Genomic DNA, 24,737 nt, shown 5'->3' with positions numbered 1-24,737 from the left:
AGCCTTTTGGCGGGCACTAGTACCCACCGGTCCACATACACACACAAAACTTGAACAAAATCGAGCCAGTGGTTATTTTTCTAGCTCTGGTACAAAAATCAGCGGAATAATAATAATATTAAATCAATCGCTAACACTGGGACTCTTCAGCCTTTCGGCTTGGTTACTCTTTAACAGGCCGTAACTTCTTTGTCAGTTGGGCTCCAGTCAAACGGATTAGCGTTCTGCGTTCGTCGGGGCCCCAGGTTCCTGTCGCATTGCTGAGATAAAGTGCTAAACCTGTTTCCCACCTCGTTCATATATTCGAATCCTCGAAGGGTTTACCTGTACCAACGCCGTCAAATGTCAAGAACCTCTTGTGAGACATCACCACTACTAAAATGACCTGGGTGTCCCAGGATGTTTTGACCAATTTACAACTTCGACAATGTTCGAATCCTCAAATGGTTTGTTTGTACCAACGCCATCAAATGTAAGGAACCACTTGCAAGACATCACCACACGTGTCCCAGTGTGTTCTTAACCCATGTTTGACTTCGACCATGTTCGAATCCCCAAATGGTTTGGTTGTACCAACGTCGTCAAATGTAATGAACCGCTTGTGAGACATCACCACATGTGTCCCAGTGTGTTCTTAACCCATGTTTGACTTCGACCATGTTCGAATCCGCATATAGTTTGCTTGTACCAACTCCGTCAAAAGATAGTCACCGTTTGCAGGACATTACCGCTACCAAATTTGCGTGTGCCACAGTTTCCCAGAGTCTACTTAACCAATTTCCGACCTCGACCATATTCTAATCCGCAAATGGTTTGCTTTAAACAACGCCGTCAAAAATAAGGTACTGTAGCAATTGGCAATTGAGAAATGAATCAAGCCAGCGAGACTGACCACCCAATCCGATTAGTCGCCTCCTGTGACAAGCATAGTTGCCTTTTGAGACAAGCATCAGTTGAAAAAGGCCAATTCTAATCCTGGTCGTCAAGGGTAGTACACATAATACAGAACAAGACTGTGGAGAACGCTTGGATATCTGTAAAGCCAGTGAATGGGGGTGTATGGTAGATTTATGAGACGCTTCCTTCAGTATTTGTACTCAAGTCTGATTTTTTTACATAAATCAAATCATACCACACCAAGCAGTGGTGCTTTCAGTATGCAACCCAGGACAAAATGAGCTGCATATAGTCTCAAAGCTTCATGCAAACTTTCAATAGTTTCTGTTAAGAACCTTACAAGCTATGATCTTAAAAGTAAAATTTCGGTGAAATAAATGATCAAAATCAAAATCCAATATGGCCGCAACTACAAAAGATAGAAAAAAACGGCTATGCTAATTTGTTGTGTTCTGTATGGAGACAATTCTCAAAAAGTTTGAAATCATTTCATGCAGTGGATTCAGAGGAGATAGTATTTGAAGACAGGTGCCCAAAAAACCCTGTCAAAACCTTGAATCCAATATGGCTGCCAAACCACGTGACCAATGACCAAAGTCAAAGAACAAAAATTATCAAGCAACTGAAGCAGTAGATACATGCAAGGTTTGAAAGTAAACAGACAAGCGGTTGTGGAGCAGCAGGGCAAAAAATATCTTCAAAAAATACTTGTTTTTCAGTTATCTGCCCCTGGCCTTTGGGCCTACGGCCTTGGGTTTTTGGCGGGCACTAGTACCCAACGGTCTACAAACCCACACAAAATTTGAACAAAATCGGGTCAGTGGTTATTTTGCTAGGGCAGGTACAAAAATCGGCGGAATAATAAATAATAATAATAAATAATAATAATAATAATAATAATAATAATAAATCGAACGATTACAATAGGGCTCTACAGCCTTTCGGCTTGGAGCCCTAATAATAATAATAACAACAGTGATTGAGTGAGTGAGTGAGTGAGTGATATGGCTGGGACGATACACCAACTGTGCGATCCGATACATATCACGATACTTGTGTAAGCCATCTTTTTCATAGACAGGATAGTCAAATACCTGGCACACTGATGATTTACAGTTGGTATTGTCAAGTATGGTGCAATGGATAAAAATATTTACTTTTTCACTGCTAATTAGTGTTTGGTGTAACAACCATTAAGGTTAACAGTTTAGGGTATGAATCAATATTTTTTACTTTGTGTGCAACTGTGATCGATACTTGTATCGGAAAGTAAAATATAGCGATCAACTGAGGCATCGATGTATCGTATCACCACTGGTGAGTGAGCGAGTGTTGTTCGATACTCCTGCCCACGTTATTAAAGCTAAACAACTCCAGCTGGTAAATGATCCATCTTGGGCCAGACAAACCAGAGGCAAACAGCATGAACAAAGACTCACACTATCAAGAAGTGAGTGAATGTTGTTTTACTTTGCAGTTAGCCAAAGTTCATTCATATCATCATGATTATGGCAGCATAATGAATGTTGACGACAACCCAAGATATACCAATGTGACACCCAATCAACCAAATCACACAAAATAATGACCCAATATTCACTTCCGCCTGCTGCAGAGGTAAGCATGCATTAGGTACTGGGGATCTAACTCATGTATAACCAAAATACCCTGGTGGTACCTATTAAGGACTGTATTCCAAAAGGGGGCATCTTTATATCATGGCTTATAGAAAACCATTTTAACCCCGAAAACCAGGGTTTCACCTCTCCCATTACAACTTGTGAGTCAATATGACTGAATTCACAGCTCCCTGGTATTATCACTATTTGATAGTGATTTATATACACAAGCCTGTGACACAGTTGAAATTGTACAATGGACTCCCTATGATTATGCAATGCTTTTAGTGCTTTTATTTTCAAAATATTGATCACTGAAAATATAAACATTCTGTTATAATGTTATACATTATAATAACACATGTTACAGAGCTCCAGATAAGCTTTTGGTGTTGTGGGTATTTTACCCATGCATTTTAAAATCATTGGGTATCAGTAATTCTATCTGGGTATTCAAATTTCTGTTACCCATTAGTTTTTACACATGTGGGTATTTAAGTTAAATATTTAACAACACTATTCATCTAGTCACTGCAAACTGGTGTCATGTGGGTTCGAGAGCTTTATAGGACTCAAAAATACCACGATACTTCCACAAGAAAGTGTGATGGCAAATGATCATGATCATGTGATGATGTAACTGTCATCATGGAGTTTGGCAAGGTTGATGGAATGTCCGTTTATAATTTCAAAATAAGTGGCTGATTTGCTAATCGAATATGCAGGGTTACTTCACAATATTTTGATGATAAGCACAAGTTTTATTTTTGTAGCATATCTGTAATGTTTATTGCGTATTTGATACTCTTGGATTTTATTTTACTGCATATTTCTGCATATCTGATGCGTATTTTATGCAGATACACAGCTTATCTGGAGCTCTGTGTTATAATGACAGTTCCAGTGTTACACCCTGATGGATGTTTTCGACTGACAGGTTAAATAATGTCGAGACAAATATGACCATGATGACTTATGAAGAATATGATTTATCATCTATGGAAATTGCATCCAAAACACAGGCTTCCTGCATCATGTGAAATCCTGGACGACTATAGCATGATATGAGAGAAGTTTTCACGTCAGTGTTCGAAAAAAGTTCTTGCCTGTAGGCCTGTGGCAAGTAGATATTGTGTCGGGCCTGTAACACAACATTTGTATGGGTATGCAGTAAATTTATGTGTTGATTTATATGCAGAGATTGAGATTATATGTGTATTTGTCTAAAAAAATAGGCCCTAAGCTGGAAATAGCACTCAGCTGTTCACACATTTTCTCTCCGATCTGTGGGTGATTTATTTTTAAAAATACTTTATGTAATGGCCAGTACCATAGATGAAAACAGATTTCAATACAGATATAGAAAGACTGAAGACTCTCTGTATCTCTAACAACTTATGTTCGTTTCAAGGCGAGTTCATGGGAAGTTGAAGTGATTTGTTGATCAGTTCATACATGATTTCGCCGAAATTAATGTAAACAAAATTGAATGAAAATTTGAATAAAAGTAGTATTATGGATTACAAACGTAAGTCCAGACACACAATGAACACTTTTATAGCCAGATAGTGTATAACAGGACAAACTTGCACTTCCGTACGGATTTGTTGACATGCTTCTTCTGGTGTCGCATGCTCACTAACGTCTTTGTGTTGTGAAATAAAATCAAAGCCCATTGTATGAACAACCAAACAAAGGCTGCCCATCCACACTATATTTACAAAAGCCATTGCCTGAGAACCAATTCTTTTATTTTTTAAAATCCTGTTTAACAAGTGTTCATCTGCTAAGCCGTTGACCATGATGTTCTGAATGAGTAGACCTTTATCTGCATTAAAACACGAGTCATCAGAAGATGACAAGTCCCTCGGGCCCTACAATAGCAAAAGGCACCACATCAGCCTCTGGTTAATACATGTACCAAATTTTGATGAAATATCTTTCACAGATTTCAAGTTATACTCCGGAAATGAAACATGGACGGAGAAACGGACGGACAGACGGACAGACAGACAGACTGATGGACAGACGGACAGACAGCTAGACAAGATAATCAACATTATCATGATTATGTACCAACTCTTTAGGATGTTGATACAATTACATGCTTCAGAAATATTTAGCCAAATTTTAATAATGATGACTCCAATCCTCCAATCCGATCTCCATTTTACAAACAGGTGGGTCATGTATGGTATTTCCCGCATATTCTCACAATTCTCACAGTGATAATCTGTACCTTTCTCCTAATACCGACTATCATGTCTCTCCCACATTTGGATGCAATCGTTTGGCCACTGCATTTATCTGCATAGCCCAGCTACATCTATGGTGAACAACTGACTAGACACTTCCCTCTCAAAAACATTGCCGTCCAATAAAGTTGCGAGCACATTTTCAAATCTCAAGATCCTTGAGATGGAACGAGTAGCTATCTTATGACATAAAAATACTGAACAGGTAACTGATGAAAATATACAAACTTACAAAGTAGTTTACAAGTGATGCGTGAGACTTTAAGGCTGCTTTTAGCAATATAATATTTCTCATGAGGGGGACACCCGCTTCACACATTCACCATGTGGTACTCGACTACACTAGCCTACCCAAATGCTCCAATTTTCAAAATGATAATCATGCTAATCAAGGACACTCTGTACCTGGTAAATAGCCATGTTAACAGTCATCCCATCCTATTGATTGGCCTCGTACACTATTCATAATCTATATCATCTTATATACATACACGGTACAGGGTTATTGACTCTTTTAACACGACTACTGGTACAAGACACTATGTCATCATGGTCATCCCCATCCTATTGATTGGCCCTTGTACACTATTCATGATCTATATCATCTTACATACATACAGAGCAAAGGGTTATTGACTCTTTTAACACCACCTAACTCAGCTCAAATAAAACAACTTGACAATGATAGCAGTATTAATGTTTCCCACAAGGTGCTTGGTAACCATATTGATATTCAATACTGCTTCCTACAGCCCTACTTGTGCACCGTAATGGCACCTGGGAATACAGAGATAAGTATTCCGCTAGGTGTAGGGTGTTCTCAACTACTGGTACCAGACACTGTGTCATCATGGTCATACAATAATCAGGATAATATTGTGTGATGTAGGAACACGAATGGTTGAGTGATTAAATGTTGTTTTATGCCACAGTCAGCAATATCGCATCTGTCACAGTGATCTATGAATAATGGGCAAGGCAAACAATTATTGAAAACCTATAGATGATATTTTGTTGGTATTTGGCTTATTTTGTATAATATTCTAAATCAGGTGTGGTTTTCATTTCTTCCTTAGATCATCTTGCATACCAACACAGTGGAAAGAAACAATATCATGTCTGTCAAAATGATCAACATATATATTAAAATGTTCTGTCAAAGCCCTATGTTCATCATCTGGAGTAGAATGGGTCTTCAGCAACCCATGCTTGCCATAAAAGGTGACAGTACTGAGGGTACCTGCTGTATGTCTCAAGAGATGGGTACAAAATGTCCGATTGGAAATAGTTGGACCACATGCCTGGCAAAATATATTCAGATACACATATAAGACAATCTGGTCATGCACACCCTGAAGTTAACTGAAGATTTATTTTTGTTCAAACATATGAAAGTCAGAAGGAATGGGTGCGTAGTCAGAAAGAAACGCCAACATCAGTGACTTGTAGTGAAACCATGGAGTTCTAGATAAGTTTGGTCATTAAACAATATATTTCGTGACTAACCACAGGTAGTCCTGTGGGTACCTGGGTCCTACTCAGTACCCACCTGACCCAAGTACCCGAGTTATCCGTCCCAGCCCAAACAGGGACCATGTACATATTTTACTTTCATTTGGGGATGACGTAAATCTGTGACTTTTCCTAGAAGTGTAATATGACAATGACACTATGAACAAGTGATAAAATTCATTCTTACTTTCAAACACTGATAACAAATCCTACTACAAGTAGAAATTCAGAATTTCAGAGCATATGTCTCCACATTATCATATTGAGAACACAGCTTATGTTGATATCATTGTGCCACATGGTTAACTTCATGCAGTCAGTCACAATCAGATAGCACACATACTGTGGGGGCGTACCAGGGCAACCAACAGGACACAGAGTACAAACAACTAGAAGATACTGATCAATCAGGTCTGTGACCAGCGACAGCAGGTGGACATTCCTGTTTTTTCACGATGACTTCACACATTTCTGTGCCAGTCTAAGCACATGTTCAACCATGTGACAACAGGGAGTACACAAGTGATGCCAGCTGGACAATACACAAGAAAACTCTGAACACCCAATCTTTGGCATAGGCCTGTATACAGTCTCAGACCTATCCCATGCTATCCAGGCCAAAAAACATAATCTTGTCCCTATTTATAATTCTAATGAAATCATCCATATCATTGAATTTTCTGTCCCTTTTGACACTAATGTTAATGTGATTGATTAGGTTCAGGGAAAACATGGCAAATATGCGGCCTCGTTTTGGAAATGTCCCCCTTGCATCCCAAGTACCAAGTTGTCCGACTAACCATTGTTCTCGTGCCTTAAGTTTGGTACCTCCCAATCTGATGACTGACATTGGGAGAGTGCCCGGGTTTGCTGCCAGGGATACAGCCCTTCTGACGATCTCAGTATTGCAGAAGGCTACAGAGTTGGGGAGTCTTCACTTTCTCTGAAAAGTTCTGGCTGGGTTTGACTTCGGTGTCTGGGCTTTGGTGTAGAGGGGGCAAAAGGCCCTGAGCTGACGATGAGCCTAACCAGCCTCACTGTGCCGGGATAAGGAAGATGCAAGATTGGAACTTATTATCAGCAAACATATGTCATCATATCACTGTATTCCAAATCTCAAGAAGACGACCATCTTAATCCACCATTTTACCATGTTTACAGAAGAGTAGACCCGTGAAGATCCAGGGTAGAATAGGTCTTCAGCAACCCATGCTTGACGTAAAAGGCCACTATGCTTGTCGTAGGAGGCAACTAATGGGATCGGGTGGTCAGACTTGCTAACTTGGTTGATGCATGTCATCAATCGTATCCCAGTTGTGTGGATCGATGCTCATGATGTCAATCACTGGATTGTCTGGTCCAGATTTGATTATTTACAGACCCCATCATATAGCTGGAATATTGCTGAGTGCGGTGTTAAACAACAAAAAAACCAAACAACAACAACAGAAGAATAACTTACAGTTCTCATGGTTAAAAAAATATGGAAATAATGTCAATACTTTCTAGACCAAAAACACATTAACCTATACTTTTATAGCCTGTATAGTGTAACAGTTGCCACTTACAAGTAGTTCATCCATCGTATTAAAGGTGCCTCGTTTTATGGCAGAGGAAGCAGCATGTACTTAAGCCATATTGCATTATTCATGACCGAAGAGTTCACATATATGGGACGCATGCACACAATTAGTCAAAAAAGAGAATACAGGCACACATGCTGAATAGACCACATTCTGTAATTAACCACAGTGTACATGACGTAGTCATTCTTTTGATGTTTTTAAACTTTCATTTGTACAGCACGTACACAAGCAATTCAAAATTAATTGGGTAATCATAAAAATATTGGTGAATTTTAGAAAGCTACACACACAGTTTATCTGAAACTATGTTAAATGTTAATTGTTTTCCTGTCACAAAGTAACCCAAAGTGAGTTATTAAATTGTAGGAGGTATCACAGCAATATCACAGCCAATGTGTAACAATCTCCATGACCAGCTGTAGGATATAGTCAATGTGTAACAATCTCAATGACAAGCTGTAGGATACAGTCAATGTGTAACAATCTCCATGAAAAGCTGTAGGATACAGTCAGTGTGTAACAATCTCCATGACTAGCTTTCGGATACAGTGGATGTGTAACAATCTCCACGACTAGCTTTCGGATACAGTCAATGTGTAAAAATCTCCATGACTAGCTGTAGGATACAGTCAGTGGGTAACAATCTCCATGACTAGCTGTAGGATACAGTGGATGTGTAACAATCTCCATGACTAGCTGTAGGATACAGTCAATGTGTAACAATCTCCATGACTAGCTGTAGGATACAGTCAATGTGTAACAATCTTCATGACTAGCTGTAGGATACAGTCAATTTGTAACAATCTCCATGACTAGCTGTAGGATACAGTCAGTGTGTAACAATCTCCATGACTAGCTGCAGGATAAAGTCAATGTGTAACAATCTTCATGACTAGCTGTAGGATACAATCAATGTGTAACAATCTCCAGGACTAGCTGTAGGATACAGTCAATGTGTAACAATCTCCATGGCTGATGTAGGATACAGTGGATGTGTAACAATCTCCATGACTAGCTGTAGGATACATTCAATGTGTAACAATCTCCATGACTAGCTGTAGGATACAGTCAATGTGTAACAATCTCCATGACTAGCTGTAGGATACAGCCAGTGTGTAACAATCTCCATGACTAGCTGTAGGATACAGTGGATGTGTAACAACCTCCATGACTAGCTGTAGGATACAGTCAATGTGTAACAATCTCCATGGCTGATGTAGGATACAGTGGATGTGTAACAATCCCCATGACTAGCTGTAGGATACAGTCAATGCGTAACAATCGCCATGACTAGCTGTAGGATACAGTCAATGTGTAACCATCTCCATGACTAGCTGTAGGATACAGTCAGTGTGTAACCATCTCCATGACTAGCTGTAGGATACAAATACAGTCAATGTGTAACAATCTTCATGACTAGCTGTAGGATACAATCAATGTGTAACAATCTCCAGGACTAGCTGTAGGATACAGTCAATGTGTAACAATCTCCATGGCTGATGTAGGATACAGTGGATGTGTAACAATCTCCATGACTAGCTGTAGGATACATTCAATGTGTAACAATCTCCATGACTAGCTGTAGGATACAGTCAATGTGTAACAATCTCCATGACTAGCTGTAGGATACAGTCAGTGTGTAACAATCTCCATGACTAGCTGTAGGATACAGTGGATGTGTAACAACCTCCATGACTAGCTGTAGGATACAGTCAATGTGTAACAATCTCCATGGCTGATGTAGGATACAGTGGATGTGTAACAATCCCCATGACTAGCTGTAGGATACAGTCAATGCGTAACAATCGCCATGACTAGCTGTAGGATACAGTCAATGTGTAACCATCTCCATGACTAGCTGTAGGATACAGTCAGTGTGTAACCATCTCCATGACTAGCTGTAGGATACAGTCAATGCGTAACAATCGCCATGACTAGCTGTAGGATACAGTCAATGTGTAACCATCTCCATGACAAGCTGTAGGATACAGTGGATGTGTAACAATCTTCATGACTAGCTGTAGGATACAGTCAGTGTGTAACCATCTCCATGACTAGCTGTAGGATACAGTCAATGCGTAATAATCGCCATGACTAGCTGTAGGCGGTAGGATACAGTCAATGTGTAACAATCTCCATGACTAGCTGTAGGATACAGTCAATGTGTAACAATCTCCATGACTAGCTGTAGGATACAGTCAGTGTGTAACAATCTCCATGACTAGCTGTAGGATACAGTCAATGTGTGACCATCGCCATGACTAGCTGTAGGATACAGTCAATGTGTAACCATCTCCATGACTAGCTGTAGGATACAGTCAGTGTGTAACAATCTCCATGACTAGCTGTAGGATACAGTCAATGCATAACAATCTCCATGACTAGCTGTAGGATACAGTCAATGTGTAACCATCTCCATGACTAGCTGTAGGATACAATAAGGTAACAAGAAAATGGTGTCTGTAAAGATACACATAGTATTAACTATTAAGGGATAATTCTCTTTGTTTACCTTCTTGATGTTTTGCGTGTACTGCTTCATGGCAATCTTCTCCACGGTGCTCTCAAAACCAAAGAAGTGTTTGATGTCCAAGCTGGCATCTTGTTCAAAACAAGTCCACATCGGATTTTCTGTGTGAACCTGAAACAAAAGGGAAGAATGAAACAACTGACGATGAAGTCAGATCTGACCATCCAGACCTCCTGCCCTTAGCAACAATCAATTGATGACACCCTACACATGACAAACTGACATGCAAAAGTAATTTCTACAGAATACAATTTAAGAGAGCAACCCTTTTGGCTTAGATCATAATGAAACAGTCAAACCTGTACAACACTGACTTTTCACAGAACAAAACTAATAAATAAACTATGTTGCCATGGGAAATATAAATATAAGCTTGTCATCACTCGCCCCTTTCCATAACCCTGTAACCTGAAGGAGGACTATTGTTAAATGTTACATGCGAAAATACATCAAACCAATCAGAGTTCAAGTACTTTGGTCAAAGAATCCCTCAGGAATAATTTTTACTTTACATATGTCTTACATCTAAATATATCCAAGTTAAATATGTTCAAACATGCTGCATAATACCGTAAGTCACGATGTGTTTTAAATAGCATCTGGAAAATATAAATATGGGGGAAATGTACGGGAATCATTAGGCAAAATTGACAATTCTTTTTGCTATGACCGTTTGCGCTAAGGTGAAACCCAGTTGCCAAAAAAATGGCCACGAGAGAGGCACGGGTCGCTTTTTGGCTTGTCCCAAAATAACCGAGTTGTTCACATATGTAACTTTCTGTAACCATTGATTAACATCAGTTTTAAGAATTGATTAACACAGACACTTTGATTCTGATTATTGGTTTAAAAAATTGATGGTCAGGGTGGGGTGGGGTGGGGTGGGGTGGGGTCGGGTGGGGTGGGGATGTGTCTCTCAGTCTTCCAAACTCATTTTCTAATCATTGATATTCATGATATTGGGCACTACAGGTCTAATACAAGAAAACCTGAAATTTGGTTGTTGAAGAATGATCATGCAAGAAATTTTTTTTTCTCATGAATATTGTTTTCAATACCTCTGACCATGCTGACTTTTCAAATCACAAGGGCATTCATCAAAAAACTCATGCACTACCCACCACCACGAGCAGCCTAACCCATCAGCGCCTTAGCTGCCACAGGGCCACTTCCTACAAGACTATCACATACCTAGATTGTGTTATTAATTGGTCTAGAGGTTGAGCAAGAAAACCACTTAGTGTGAAAATCAATGTAATATCCATTGAAGTGATTGTTATTTATGAACACACACCAGAAAGGACCAGAGCCAAAGTCTATTTCTTCTACTGGTTATTTCAGCTAATGGAAATATCCAATCTGACTTCTTATCCACCTCTACACTCTGTGTTGCTGCCAGAACGGCACGGACTATTGATAGGTTTCTTGAGAAGCGTTGCAGTTTCAAAAAGGATAACATTGTAACACTTATTATTCGGAGAAACTATCATGTCATATTTGATTGAAGGTACATGGGAGACCATGGTGACCCGAAAGCCTTTTCCCATCTTTTTCTGTGATCATGGTGATCATTGATACTGTAACAGAGATGTTTCTGGAATAAAAATTTAAATTTAAAAAAAAACCTCGGTAAGAAGCCTCTTTAAAACACCAGGGCCCTGTTCCACAAAGCGATCGTAGCACTAAGATGATCGTAACTTCCATACTTCAACAGACTTACGACAGTCGTAGCGCTACGGTCACTTTGTGGAACGGGCCTTGTAGTGTTTCAGCATCCTTAGATTACATACAGATTTGCTCTCTGGCTAGAATGTATACTACTCAAAACAAGTTAAAGAACACCCACAATTGGAAGGCTGTGTTGCGATACCCACAAGCCATGACAGACTAGCAACAGTGGGGTGCCCTGTAATGACTTTTGAGCAGAATATTCAACGTAACAGTATATGATCAACATAATCCGAAAGTGCAGAGCATTTCAAGCCGATCGAATAGCTACATCGCACAAGTGAGTGGACACACAAACTACTCCAGCTTATTGACGTAAGCTCTTTGCAATTAGTGTGGTCAAGGATCAGTCAGTAGACCACAGAGGGGTCACCTCCAGCATGGCTGACCAGAAGCAATCACAGTGCATATTGATTACTGTAATGGTGTTTCAGGGAGGAGGGACATGCCTGTACATTGTGAAGACAAGGGAGCTGACTGGAATATCCATCATGGCTAGTATGCTTGTCGTAAAAGGCGACTAACGGGATCGGGTGGTCAGGCTCGCTGACTTGGTTGATGCATGTCATCGATCCCAATTGCGTGGATCGATGCTCATGATATCAATAACTGGATTGTCTTGTCCAGACTCGATTATTTACAGACCGCCGTCATATAGCTGGAATATTGCTGAGTGCGGCGTTAAACAACAAACCAACCAACTATCATGGCTAGTCAAGCATGGGCAGCACCATTAAGTCATTACACAGAAAGTACATGCTGGATTTATCATGAGCAAAAATCTGTCAGATTTTAATATAATGATAGGGTGAGATGGCATACAAAATCAACTTCCTAGAAAACTCCTAGATTTTATCAGGAATAGATTTTCAAGTCATTATGTTGATTTTATTTGTGCTGAAGGATATATGAATGGCTTTGGATGGCCTACTTCTTGGAATTATTACCAGGTGAAGTGTCTTCAGAGATCGGTAAGGGTAAACATGGAAAAGGTCATGTAACACTTGGCCTACTGCCAAACAAGACCCATAAAGATCCAGGGTAGAATAGGTCTTCAGCAACCCATGCTTGCCGTAAAAGGTGACTATGCTTGTTGTAAGAGGTGACTAACAGGATTGAGTGGTCAGGCTCGCTGACTTGGATGATGCATGTTATCATATCCCAATTGATTATTTACAGACTGATGTCATGTAACTGGAATATTGATGAGTGCAGCTTTAAACAACAAACTAAACAAACAAAAACCAAACAAGAGTCTATCAGACCCAATCTGTTGTTTTCGCAAAAATGTCTTCTTTGCCAAACTTGATGACCATTGGTCACATTATCCCATTCATTAAAAAAAAATACTTCAGCAAAACCGTTCCTAAAACAGAAAATGGCTCAAAGACAGTGAACTGTGTCCATTGTATAGTGCCCATGATGACTCGCATGACTCCTGCTTGGACTCCCAATGACCCAAGTCTAATTCCTCTCAAGGCAAACCATCAAAGAGTGTATGTTAATCATATAACCGTAATGAGTGAGTGAGTGAGTTTGGTTTTACGCTGCTTTTAGCAATATTCCAGCACAATATTCCAGCTTCACACATTGTACCCATGTCGGGAATCGAACCCGGGTCTTCGGCGTGACGAGCGAACGCTTTAACCACTAGGCTACCCGACCGCCCCTATAACGGTAATGTCTCAGCTATATATACTGATGAAAGAGCATTCAGGTGGGTTTCAAAACTGATTGACTCAACTTCAAGTGCTGGCAACAATTCATCCATCAAAATAACAACAGATCAGGTGTATGTACGGACACCTTATCACCTAGTATGTCAACAACGTGCAAGCTCACAGGGCAAGCTGCTATCAATGTTTACACCGACTACCTTTGCTAACCTTTGCACTAGTGTATGTGTGACTGTGCCCTACTTACACCCACAATGACATCAATAGGTGGCAGCTGGCCTTGGGCCAATGTACTAGCGTCCTTGTGACAATACTGTTGTGTTAATGCTGCTAATTACTGCATGTGGGCAGCTCACCATTGCTCACAGTTGGGTTGCATCTAACAGTACATTAAAGGTCTGCCCTTACACAAGTGGTAATGAGAGTAGAATAGTTTATCACCACAACCAGACTTGCATAATACATTGTTTGTTGTTAGCATGGTATGTAGTTTCATGTCCAAACTGAAGACTCGCAGGCTGAAGGACATCAAGAACGGGGTTTATTCACACATGTTCCCAATGAAGGAATCTGAATTCACTCATGCTTATTACATATGTTTGTTTGTTTGTTGTTTACATATATGCTACAGCTTGATAATTATCTGAAGACAGTCATAGCAGATGTTCACAGCCAGAAACAGACAGCTTCTGTTCCCTCGATTACTTCAAGCATGTCAACTGTAATATTCCCCTGATTAACCTTGTTGCCAACACGTCAAGCATCACCTACAACTATACAAGTGATGAAGTGTCTGCACGTGCAGGACAAGTGAAGCAGAATTTTACTCTCTCTCATCACATCCACCATACAAGCACAGCTTTCCAACTGCTGATGCATCAGCAGACATCGACAACAGATTCATTTGTTTTCTTTTCTGACATTTCTGACAGTGGTATTCTGTTTGTTTGTTTGTTTGTTGTTTAAAGCCGCACTCAGCAATATTATAGCAATATGATGGTGGTCTGTAAATAATCGATTCTGGACCAGACCGTGATAGGCATAAGCATTGATCTACGCAATTGGGAAACGATGACATGCATCAACCAAGTCAGTGAGTCTGACCACCCGATCCTGTTGGTCGTCTCTTACGACAAGCATTGTCACCTTTTACAGCAAGCATGGATTGCTGAAAAACTATTCTACCTCAGATCTTCACGGGTCCAGTAGTATTCTAAACATGGTAGGTCCAAAATAAAACTTCAAACTCAAATCATTTCTTGACCCTACTCCGGACCAAGGAAATACGAAATAAAAGTGACTTTAAGCATTGTTGAGTGAAAATGTATCAATGGAGACAGAAGGTAATTGACAATGTTTAATCAAGCTAACTGCAGAGGAGAACTTGTTGGGGAAAGAATCAGTAAATCAATGGAAACCAACCTTACGACACAAGCCGATCAAATAATGTGCATGATTAAGAGAATCTGACAATGTGTGATAACGTTTTAATAAAAATATAATTAATTTTATCCATTTAAAAGATTTTCTAAGTACAAACCTTTACAGAGCCCTCAACGCATTCTGGCTGGTGAAGATCGTGACAACGAATTTGAAGGATTCACCAGTGATGACTTAAACCACTGTTAAACATGTATGAGCGTACAATTCTATGCACATTTATTTATGTATATAATACTATATATGTATTTGCTAGATTCACCTAGATTCACGCTAGATGAGCACGTCTGAACGTAATTACGCACATATATTAATGTATATATGTATTTATATATTTGTTATTTGTGCATCAAACAAATCACCAAAAAATACAATGATTTGAATCTAAACATTTCACTTGTGGGTTTTTTTTGTGGTACATTTTCTCAGGGGTTCCTAATTCTATATACACCAATTCACAAAATGGTGTTGTTGTTGATGGCAACATAACGATCATTATGAAGTTAAAAAAACAAACAGCTTCCCACATTAGGGGAGGTATAAATGGTTTGTTTAATACTTATATGAAATAATAATGACTTTTTCAATATAATTACAACGTTTTTCATCGTATATTATTGAACATCTGCAAGTACCGATAGTCTTGCTGTCCAACTTCGCGGTGTGTCGTAGCCTTTCACTTCCTGGTCCGGCTTATGTACGGGGCATATCATGTTCTTACATATTTCAAGGGTCAAGTTAATACCTCAGCTTATCTATCAGATCGGCTTATCTACGGTCATATATGGTATTTATCAAGAACGATGAGTACAGACTTGAGCATGCTTGAATGATGCATGCAAGTATATGGACAGTCTTGTAAGGACATCACACTGGACAAATTCAGTGTTTTTCCCCTGCTCTCCTAGTTTTGCTAGACAACATAACACAGTTGTAAAACAACAGTGGGGAAGTCGTTCTAAACTGAATCATCAAAACAGATAACAAATGAACCTCAAATTGTCACCAAACAGTCCCCGCGGTATTCTGCAATTCCTGGTTGCGGAATATTTTGCAGAAATGCCCACTCCGTGGAGAACTGTACTCATCTTGCAGAAAATTACATCTTGTGCAGAACTCATGCAGAATTTTGCATTAATCCAGTGAGTGTTAGAAACTGCCACTAGTCCTGTAGTACTTGCCAAACTGCTCAATAGTGAAGGTATCATAAAGACCAGTAGAAATTTGCCATTTTTATGGGTTTTGCTATGTTATCATTATAAAGACCAGTGGACTAAAACTGTTAGTTTCTAACACTGATTAATCTGCCACAGAATTCGTCAAATACAATGCAGACTTTAAACATGTGAACGTGTACACAGATATTTATTTTGTTTAATAGTGAAGTTGACTTTTGTATTGGTGTTTACTGAAAACGCATGTCTGTATGTTTACACTAGGTATCTCCAGATTCACTTCAATAAGCTATTCTAACTGTGGATACGTTTATCATAAAAATGAATGGCACTAGTCAAACAGGTGCAAAACTACAAAATTCACCAAAACTAAGCTTAAAAGTTTGCAGAATTATCAAACTTTGGATGCAAGATTTACAAAGATTGACCACATAATTTAGATTTTTTGTCCGAGGAATACAACGGAGACTGACCAACCATGTGAAAGTGGTCGCTGGCATTAGTTGGTTGGTTTGTTGTTTTACGCCACACTCAGCAATATTCCAGCTATATGACGGCGGTATGTAAATAATCAAGTCTGGACCAGACAATCCAGTGATTAATATCATGAGCATCGATCCATGCAATTGGGATCGATGACATGCTTCAACCAAGTCAGCGAGTCTGACCATCCGATCCCGTTAGTCACCTCTTACGACAAGCATAGTTGCCATTTACGGCAAGCATGGGTTGCTGAAGACCTATTTTATCTTGGATCTTCATGGGTCCGCTGGCATTAATAACACCTGGAGCAAGATGGAAGATTGTGGGCCGTCCACTTAACTTGCAGTATTGTCAGCCAAAACGCACATTCATAGGGCTGAGCCAAAACACCACTCATCATACAGTGCCCCTGAGAGATTAAAATCCATTTGTTCTCTTTCAGACCAAGGACTGTCAGACCCATGGTTTATTGACTTCAGTGTCTGGAGAAGGATTCACCTTCTTTAGAAGCTTATGTTGTTTCAGAAATAAGACTCAAATCAAACTTACCTTGCAGTTATTTAAAGGTTTACATAGTTGTAGTAGAATATTTTATACAAATGATAGATTCGTTTTAAGTACTTTAAGAAAAATTGAAGCACTTTCTTTTCTCTATCTACATGCCCTTTAAAATACAGTATAACAAAAGTACATGATCAGGCCTCAAAGTTGCGACTAAAACGGTCACAAATGCGACCTAAATTTCAGTTTGACTACTGTCTAAAAATTCAGAGGTAGCCAAATGACTACCTTGAACATGTTGAAAAATATCCTGTGGCAACTAAATTTTATTGCTATACATTGATACATATGTAGACACAAAAATAAACATGTCTGCTACTAACTGTACTCACAAATAATTCCTCCTAAAGTCAACAATGAACCGAACTACATAAATATTAATGTAATTATTATTATAATTTAGTTGATAGTTTATTGGATAAGCAAGGATATACCCATATAATCTAGTAACATAAATTGCATCATTGTTCAAGTCACAAATAACAAAGCTCAAGTACAGTTTCCACTACTATACAATTCCAAGATTAGCGCTATGACTTGTACAGATAATAGGTTTTTGATAAAAGATAATTTCAAATGCTTTTGGCTACCTACAATATTGGCTTGACTTCTTGATTTTACCACTGACTACCTGGTAAAAAATACTTGTAGCCATATGGCTACTTGGTAAAAATTTAAACTTTGAGGCCTGATGATACACTGAAACATTGATGCATTTGGTTAGGTTCAGAAAACATGGGAGTGAATGAGAGAGTTGGGTTTAACGCCGCTTTTAACAGTATTCCAGTTAAATCGCGGTGTGTCAGCTTAATGTGGGAGGAAAGCTCCAAGTGATGCAGGCCTCAGACGTTTACCACTTTGGTGAAACCCACGAGCACGGGTATGGTGCTGACAAACCTAGAAACATAATCGGGGCGAACCGTGATTCGAACTCACAATCATAGGTTTCTGGCGTGCCCAAGGGACGCAACTCTGCACAGCGAATCGTGGTGCCTTAGACGACTGGGCCACCCGTGCCCCCAGGAAACATGTGAACATTTTTCAGTGAATCAGGCTAAGGCAAGCGATAGAATCCAGGTCCCAGATATAATGGAGACTGAAGTCAACATGGTCAAAACATGGCTTCATGATAAGTTTCCAAGTTACATGTTGCCGTCATGGAACTGGAATTTTGCTGAGTTACAAGAAACATATCATCTTATGACCTACACTTGATGGTTTCTAAATGCATTTGATCGAAGTGATTGGATGCCTTTTCTACTCCAGTTAGTGATATTCCATCTTTATCATGTTTATGACAGTGTGAGCCAAGCCAAAGAGTGGGTTCACAGCACAGGCAATGATCCACAGAGGGCGTATAATGACAGACGACATGGAGTGAGTGAGTTTGGTTTTACACTGTTTTAGCTATATCCCAGCAATATAGCGACAGTGACACCAGTGTACACATTGGACCCACATGGGGAATCGAACCCGGTTCTTCGGTGTGACGAGCGAACACTTAAACCACTAGGCTACCACACCGCCCTGACAGACATCAGTGAGTACACATCATCCCTAACATGCCTACAGTAGAACTACTACAATAATATCTAGTTCTTACATTTCTTAGGCTTCTGCAACCTGTTTTATTCATTTAAAACTAGTAAACCAATAAAATGTAACAGTCAGAGATATGGAATTTCTCCAAGTTCACAACCCACAGGTAAATCCTTCCATCAATTTCATATTTTAGTTTTTAACACAGACCTGTTTACATCACTTACTTAAAACACAGACAACAGACACTTTCAGCAATATTCCAGCAATATCATGGCAGGGGACACCAGAAATATCTTTCACACATAATAGCCATGTGGGCAATCAAACAATGCAAAAGCATGGTAATGCAAGAATATCATCAAAATGGAGTAACATGAAATAACAAGTATTACCAGTTACAGAGGCAAATAAAAGCTTGCTTAACATAGTCGTCAGACAAGACTTTAACTTTCCTGTCAGTTTACAAGAAGGAAAATTGATGCCTTAGTGTCACCCATCCTGGTGCAACTTTATATGGTGATGTTGCAATGCATAATTCTTCCACATGTTCCATATTTTATATAAAACTGGTTACATACCAAAAGAAAACCAGAGCACAAACTTCTCTCCTTGAGCATGTTTAGTAACAAACCTATCATAACTATACTAAAACTCCAGATGTATCATTCATTTGTTGAACAACTTATGAGAAACAAGGTATTACTGAAAAACTGTGCCAAGCGGATAAGTCTTGTGACATTAATTCACAAGGAAAATGTTATCCATACTTCTGAGAAGGCATATCTATACCATTATACATTACCAAGTTTTGACAGTGTATTTGTCAATCTTAAACACTTTTCTTTTCAATGTTTGAACATGTTAAATGTACAAGGAAAACAATTTGCGTGAGTTCAATAGTTAAAAGAAAACAGAAAAATATGAAAAGCATGTAAGAAGCAAAAAACTGAAGTTTACTTTACCTCATCATTTACAAAATTTAAGCATTTTACTTTTCTGTGCAGTTGTCATTGAATTAATTTCATGAAAGTGTGATATTTTGTTCTGACACAATACCTCCCTACATTAGAGGATACCCCCATAGAACATGTAGAAGGTCCTATTAGGTGAACCTTCAGTGAACTTTGACCGCCTAAACTAAATGAAGGATGTGTGTGTTCTGAAGCCAATCAGCTGCCTGCTTTCAAAAACGATCCATTTTTTTAAATCACATCGATTCAAAAATATCAAATGCACAACAGAAAACCCACGCAGAACACAAACATTCCTTTGACGGAACTCGCTTTTGCTGTAGATGCCCTGGCCCTCAGAAACAACAGGACATACCGGTATGTAAACCCACAACAAAATATATAATACTGCCACTATACTTTCTACATTCCTAACTTTGACACAATAAGAACTTAAAATGTACATAGTCAGAGCTGTGATTTATGTATGATGATAAATCCTAGTGTACCAGGAAATATTTGCTTATTGTCATGGATAAGGAAATAAACAGATGACTCATGTTCAGTATTGAATTTTGTTTGCCAAATGTTAGGGTTATTACTTTATTTAAATCCGGTAAAATAATGAGATATCGTCTTTGATTATGTTGATAATATCTGTACCATGTAAACGCAAATCTCATATTCCACACACTCTTTGTGTGTTCCCCCAGCCCACTGCACTATTTTCTTAATAACTCACCAAATTTGTCATGCAAAAACATGGGTTTAGTCATGTTAGTTTCGTGGACAAGTGTAGAATGGTCCAACAGGGAGGTGAACATGAGTAAACATGTAACACCAAGACAACATTGACAGATACAAAAGATCTGATGGTGCAACCAGTACTGGTAATCCCAGGATTTACCTAGCCTTGCTCTGAGGCAATTTGAACTTGATATTTTCCAATTCATTTTATTGTTACTATGGTTATGACTAATGTTATGACTTTGAATAGTTAACGCCGCACTCAGCAATATTCCACTATATGACAGTGGTCTGTAAATAATTGAGTCAGTGCCAGACAATCCAGTGATTGACATCATGAGCATCAGTCCACGCAATTGGGATATGATGACATGCATCAACCAACTCAGCGAGCCTGACCACCCGATCCTGTTAGTCGCCTCTTACGACAAGCATAGTCACCTTTTACGGCAAGCATGGGTTGCTGCAGACCTATTCTACCACGAATCTTCATGGGTGTACTAATGTTGTTATGACAGTATAGGTCAACCCTACTTCACTGTAAACAGTATCAATAGATGAAGAGGCCTTTAATGTTTTACATTACTGTAGTGAACATTTAATGGAATGATAACATTTAAGGAAAATAGCTTTCTCTAACCCCATGTGATAAATGTTGTGAGTATTACATGATTGTGTCAAGTATGTATGCTATGTGAATGAGCATAGTATTTGACATGACGGACTTAACCTTGAACATTTTACTATCTGTGTTTGTTTGTTGTTTAACGCCGCAATCAGCAATATTCCAGCTTTAAGCGGTGGTCCATAATAATTGAGTCTGGACCAGACAATTCATTGACTGACATGAGCATTGATCTTGGCAACTGGGATAATGTTCAAACACATTTACTCACAGAGTAATGGCAGTTCTCATTGATGATTATCCTCGATGAAAAGCTCTCGTTGTTAGCTTCTATTGTAAGAGTTCTGTTTCTACGATTGAGGGTATTCTTCTGGATGAAAATCACATGGTCAACGCCAACAATCTGGAAACATAAAACACATCACAAAGCTATTTTCTCCATAACCTTTAATATTACACTGGATCCAAGGCTTCTACATGTGGAATGCTGTAGTCTGAGTGAGTGAGTGAGTGAGTGAGTGAGTATGGTTTTACGCCGCATTTAGCAAATATCACGGCGGGGGACACCAGAAAGAGGCTTCACACATTGTACCCATGTCGGGTATCGAAACCCTGTCTTCGGCGTGACGAACGAAAGCTTTAACCACTAGGCTACCCAACAGCCCTGCTGTAGTCTTAGAAAGGGAAATACAGTCTCTAAACATGTTAAAGCAGCTGTTAACATATCAACCATTATTGTGATTATCTGGGTTACAAATGGTGTATCAATGGATCAATAACTTGATCTACTGAACTTGCTGAAAATTATTATTATTATTATTGTTATACATTGATATATTGCAGGTATCAAGGTATTAGTATCTGCTAAAATGCACTTTTATTTGTTCCCCAACCAGTGGACATGGTGGACCCGTTTGCATTCCAGTTATTCTTAATTCCCCGGGGAGTATACAACCCAAGCTGCCTAAGGGCGCTAGAAGGTTTCTACATCCACCTCACATATAACTGATTATCAGGTACCCATTCCCTGCTGGGTGAACAGAGGCACATTTGAAATAAGTAACTTGCCCAGGGTGACACCACAAGATTTGACACTTGTGTTTTTTGAGCAGTGTTGAGGTTATGTACGTATTCGTGTTTCCACCATCTGGTCATCTACTATCAGACGAGTGGGTTCTTTTGAGTGCACAGGGTGAATGTACTGTACACTAGGGAAGAAAACAACCAAATAGTTTTTTAGTACAGTAATTAATATTCTTTCTCTAATCATGTTTATAGATAAAATAACATACCTTTTTCAGAAGGTAAGGTGCTTCAACATTGAGTCGACATCTTCTCTCCACCACATGCTCTGCCCCATCTTCACTCCGGAACTCATTCATGATATCACTACCAAGAAATACTGGAATCATCTTGCAGGTCGGGAAACGCTTCTCATATGCCTAAAAGAACAATAATGCAAACTAATGTTTGTGCATTCAAGCTAATCATGCTAATTTTACCATGGTTATTCTACTGAAAAAGTGATGACTAGACAAGCTACAGTTTGACAAGAACATGATGAAAGACAATTCACAGTTCCACAGTTTTTTTTTATGATATGTTACGTGAGGAATTTTGGAAGCTCAAGAAACATCCTGAGTTTTCTCTCTAATCAACCGTAAAACATCTCATTCACTTTTAAAAGACAACTTTCTCTTAAAAACAAGCAATCTTCTGAGTATTTAAAATGTCTGTGTGATGTTACACCCCCATTATAGCGTGAGTAATCGCAATAAACACGGCTGTCCGAAAAGGTATGACATCCAAAAACCTCAGATCCGACGATATACTGTATTCGACGTAATAAGCGCCCCGCTCTAATAAGCGCCCACGGCGATATTTGCTAATATATCGACTAGTAAACAATCCCAATTAGCACCCCTTCGGATTGATCAATGTTCACAAGATTTATTTATTCGCGTATAATACGCACTCGTGTGTTATATGCACCCTTAATTATAGGAAATTGAATTCTGGAAAAATATATATGTCGTATATAAACATTTCAGGCTGTCAGCATAAACCACGAAATTTATCTTTCAACTCTGTTGTTTTTCACAAAATAATATTCTAATAAGAGCTCCCAATTTCTCATTTTAGAGAGCGCCCTGGGCGCTTATTTCAATACGGTATGTCAATATGAATACAACACAACTAGGGCTGGGAGGGGTAACTCGGGTCGGGTGGTTCCTGAGTAGGACCCGGATACCCACAGGACTACCCGGACCCGTGGTTAGTCACGTGATATATGATTTCATGGCAAAAATTGTTTGCATTTCTTTCTGACTTTATAAATTTGAATAGAAACTTCAGAGTTTGCATGACCAGATCGTATCTAAAGACATTTTGCCAGGGCTACGGTCAAACTATTCCCAATCCGACATTTGTACCTATCTATTGAGACCTAAAGCGTGTACCCGGATAGGGTCGGGTAATAGTGGGGGGAGTACCCGGGTAGTAAATGTGGACTCTACACACAACCAGCCCTACACACAACCAAATGTCAACTGAATTGCTTTCAGCTTAAATGTCACTTCTTTGGAAATGTAGACTTTTGGTTGGTATTTGTAAAAACCAAAAAGATTAGATATGAGTTCACATTTTCTATTTGTGGGCTAAAGTTTTTTTAGTAGGACTTGCATGCCTAAATGCTGCTGGGAAAATAAAAAGAAGATTCTGGTTGTCAACTTGTCATACTGTATCCCGGTTAGACACATGAATCATGATCAAATGGTGAATTGAGTCCAAACAATGTAAAAATACAAAAATACTGAAAACATTTTTAAATTGTAGGGGGATGATGTGACCTCTACACAAAGAATAATCTGTCAAGTTCGTAATGTTAGTTTCAGGTGACAGTTGTGATAATACGTAAAGTTGTGAAACTTACCGCCATGACAAGTTCGAATGGGTATTTATACACCCTCACGGGTGAATTATATTTCTGCACCATCCTTAATCTGTTAAAATAATTTCACATTCAAAGAATATACACAATGCTATAAAATGATATCTCCTTCGTACATCTCCGGTACTCTCAGCCCCTCCATTGTGCCACTGCAACCTCACTTATTGATATTAGTGCAGCATCCGCCATGACATATATAGTTCGAAGTTTAACTTCCGCATAATATTTGTTTGAGTTTTGCATCACTCTAATACATCACCAGCTAATACATCTATAGTTTCATCTATGCAAAATATATTGTGTGTGGCTATTTTATTAACATGACCTCTTTCATGTTTATTTCAATGTTACTCTTTAATATTCTTACGCGACAAGGGCACTGTACTCTAATAGGGTATTGGCAACCAGTTAAATCTATTTGAAGCGCATATAAAATCAGTAACGTCACCCTAACATTTATG

The 24,737-nt window shown here is 39.0% G+C and overlaps 1 protein-coding gene across 2 annotated transcripts in view; it reads right to left on the bottom strand.

The window, feature by feature from the left end:
• LOC124132310 (SEC14-like protein 1) overlaps nucleotides 1-24,452 on the bottom strand; it is a 59,125-nt gene extending 34,673 nt beyond the window's left edge. For both annotated transcript variants that reach the window (XM_048400879.1, XM_048400880.1), the window contains exons 1-4: nucleotides 24,259-24,452; nucleotides 22,619-22,768; nucleotides 21,598-21,729; nucleotides 10,382-10,510 (exon numbers count right to left, since the gene is read on the bottom strand). In XM_048400879.1, coding sequence (XP_048256836.1) covers nucleotides 10,382-10,510; nucleotides 21,598-21,729; nucleotides 22,619-22,768; nucleotides 24,259-24,321 — 474 coding nt within the window. In that variant the 5' untranslated portion in view covers nucleotides 24,322-24,452. The remainder of the gene's footprint in view (nucleotides 1-10,381; nucleotides 10,511-21,597; nucleotides 21,730-22,618; nucleotides 22,769-24,258) is intronic.
• Nucleotides 24,453-24,737: the final 285 nt, after the last annotated feature.

The sequence above is a fragment of the Haliotis rufescens genome, unplaced genomic scaffold (assembly GCF_023055435.1).
Source record: "Haliotis rufescens isolate VD_foot unplaced genomic scaffold, xgHalRufe1.0.p SCAF_20, whole genome shotgun sequence".
NCBI classification, from domain to species: Eukaryota; Metazoa; Mollusca; class Gastropoda; order Lepetellida; family Haliotidae; genus Haliotis; species Haliotis rufescens.
This window is presented reverse-complemented; position numbering and strand designations above follow the sequence as displayed.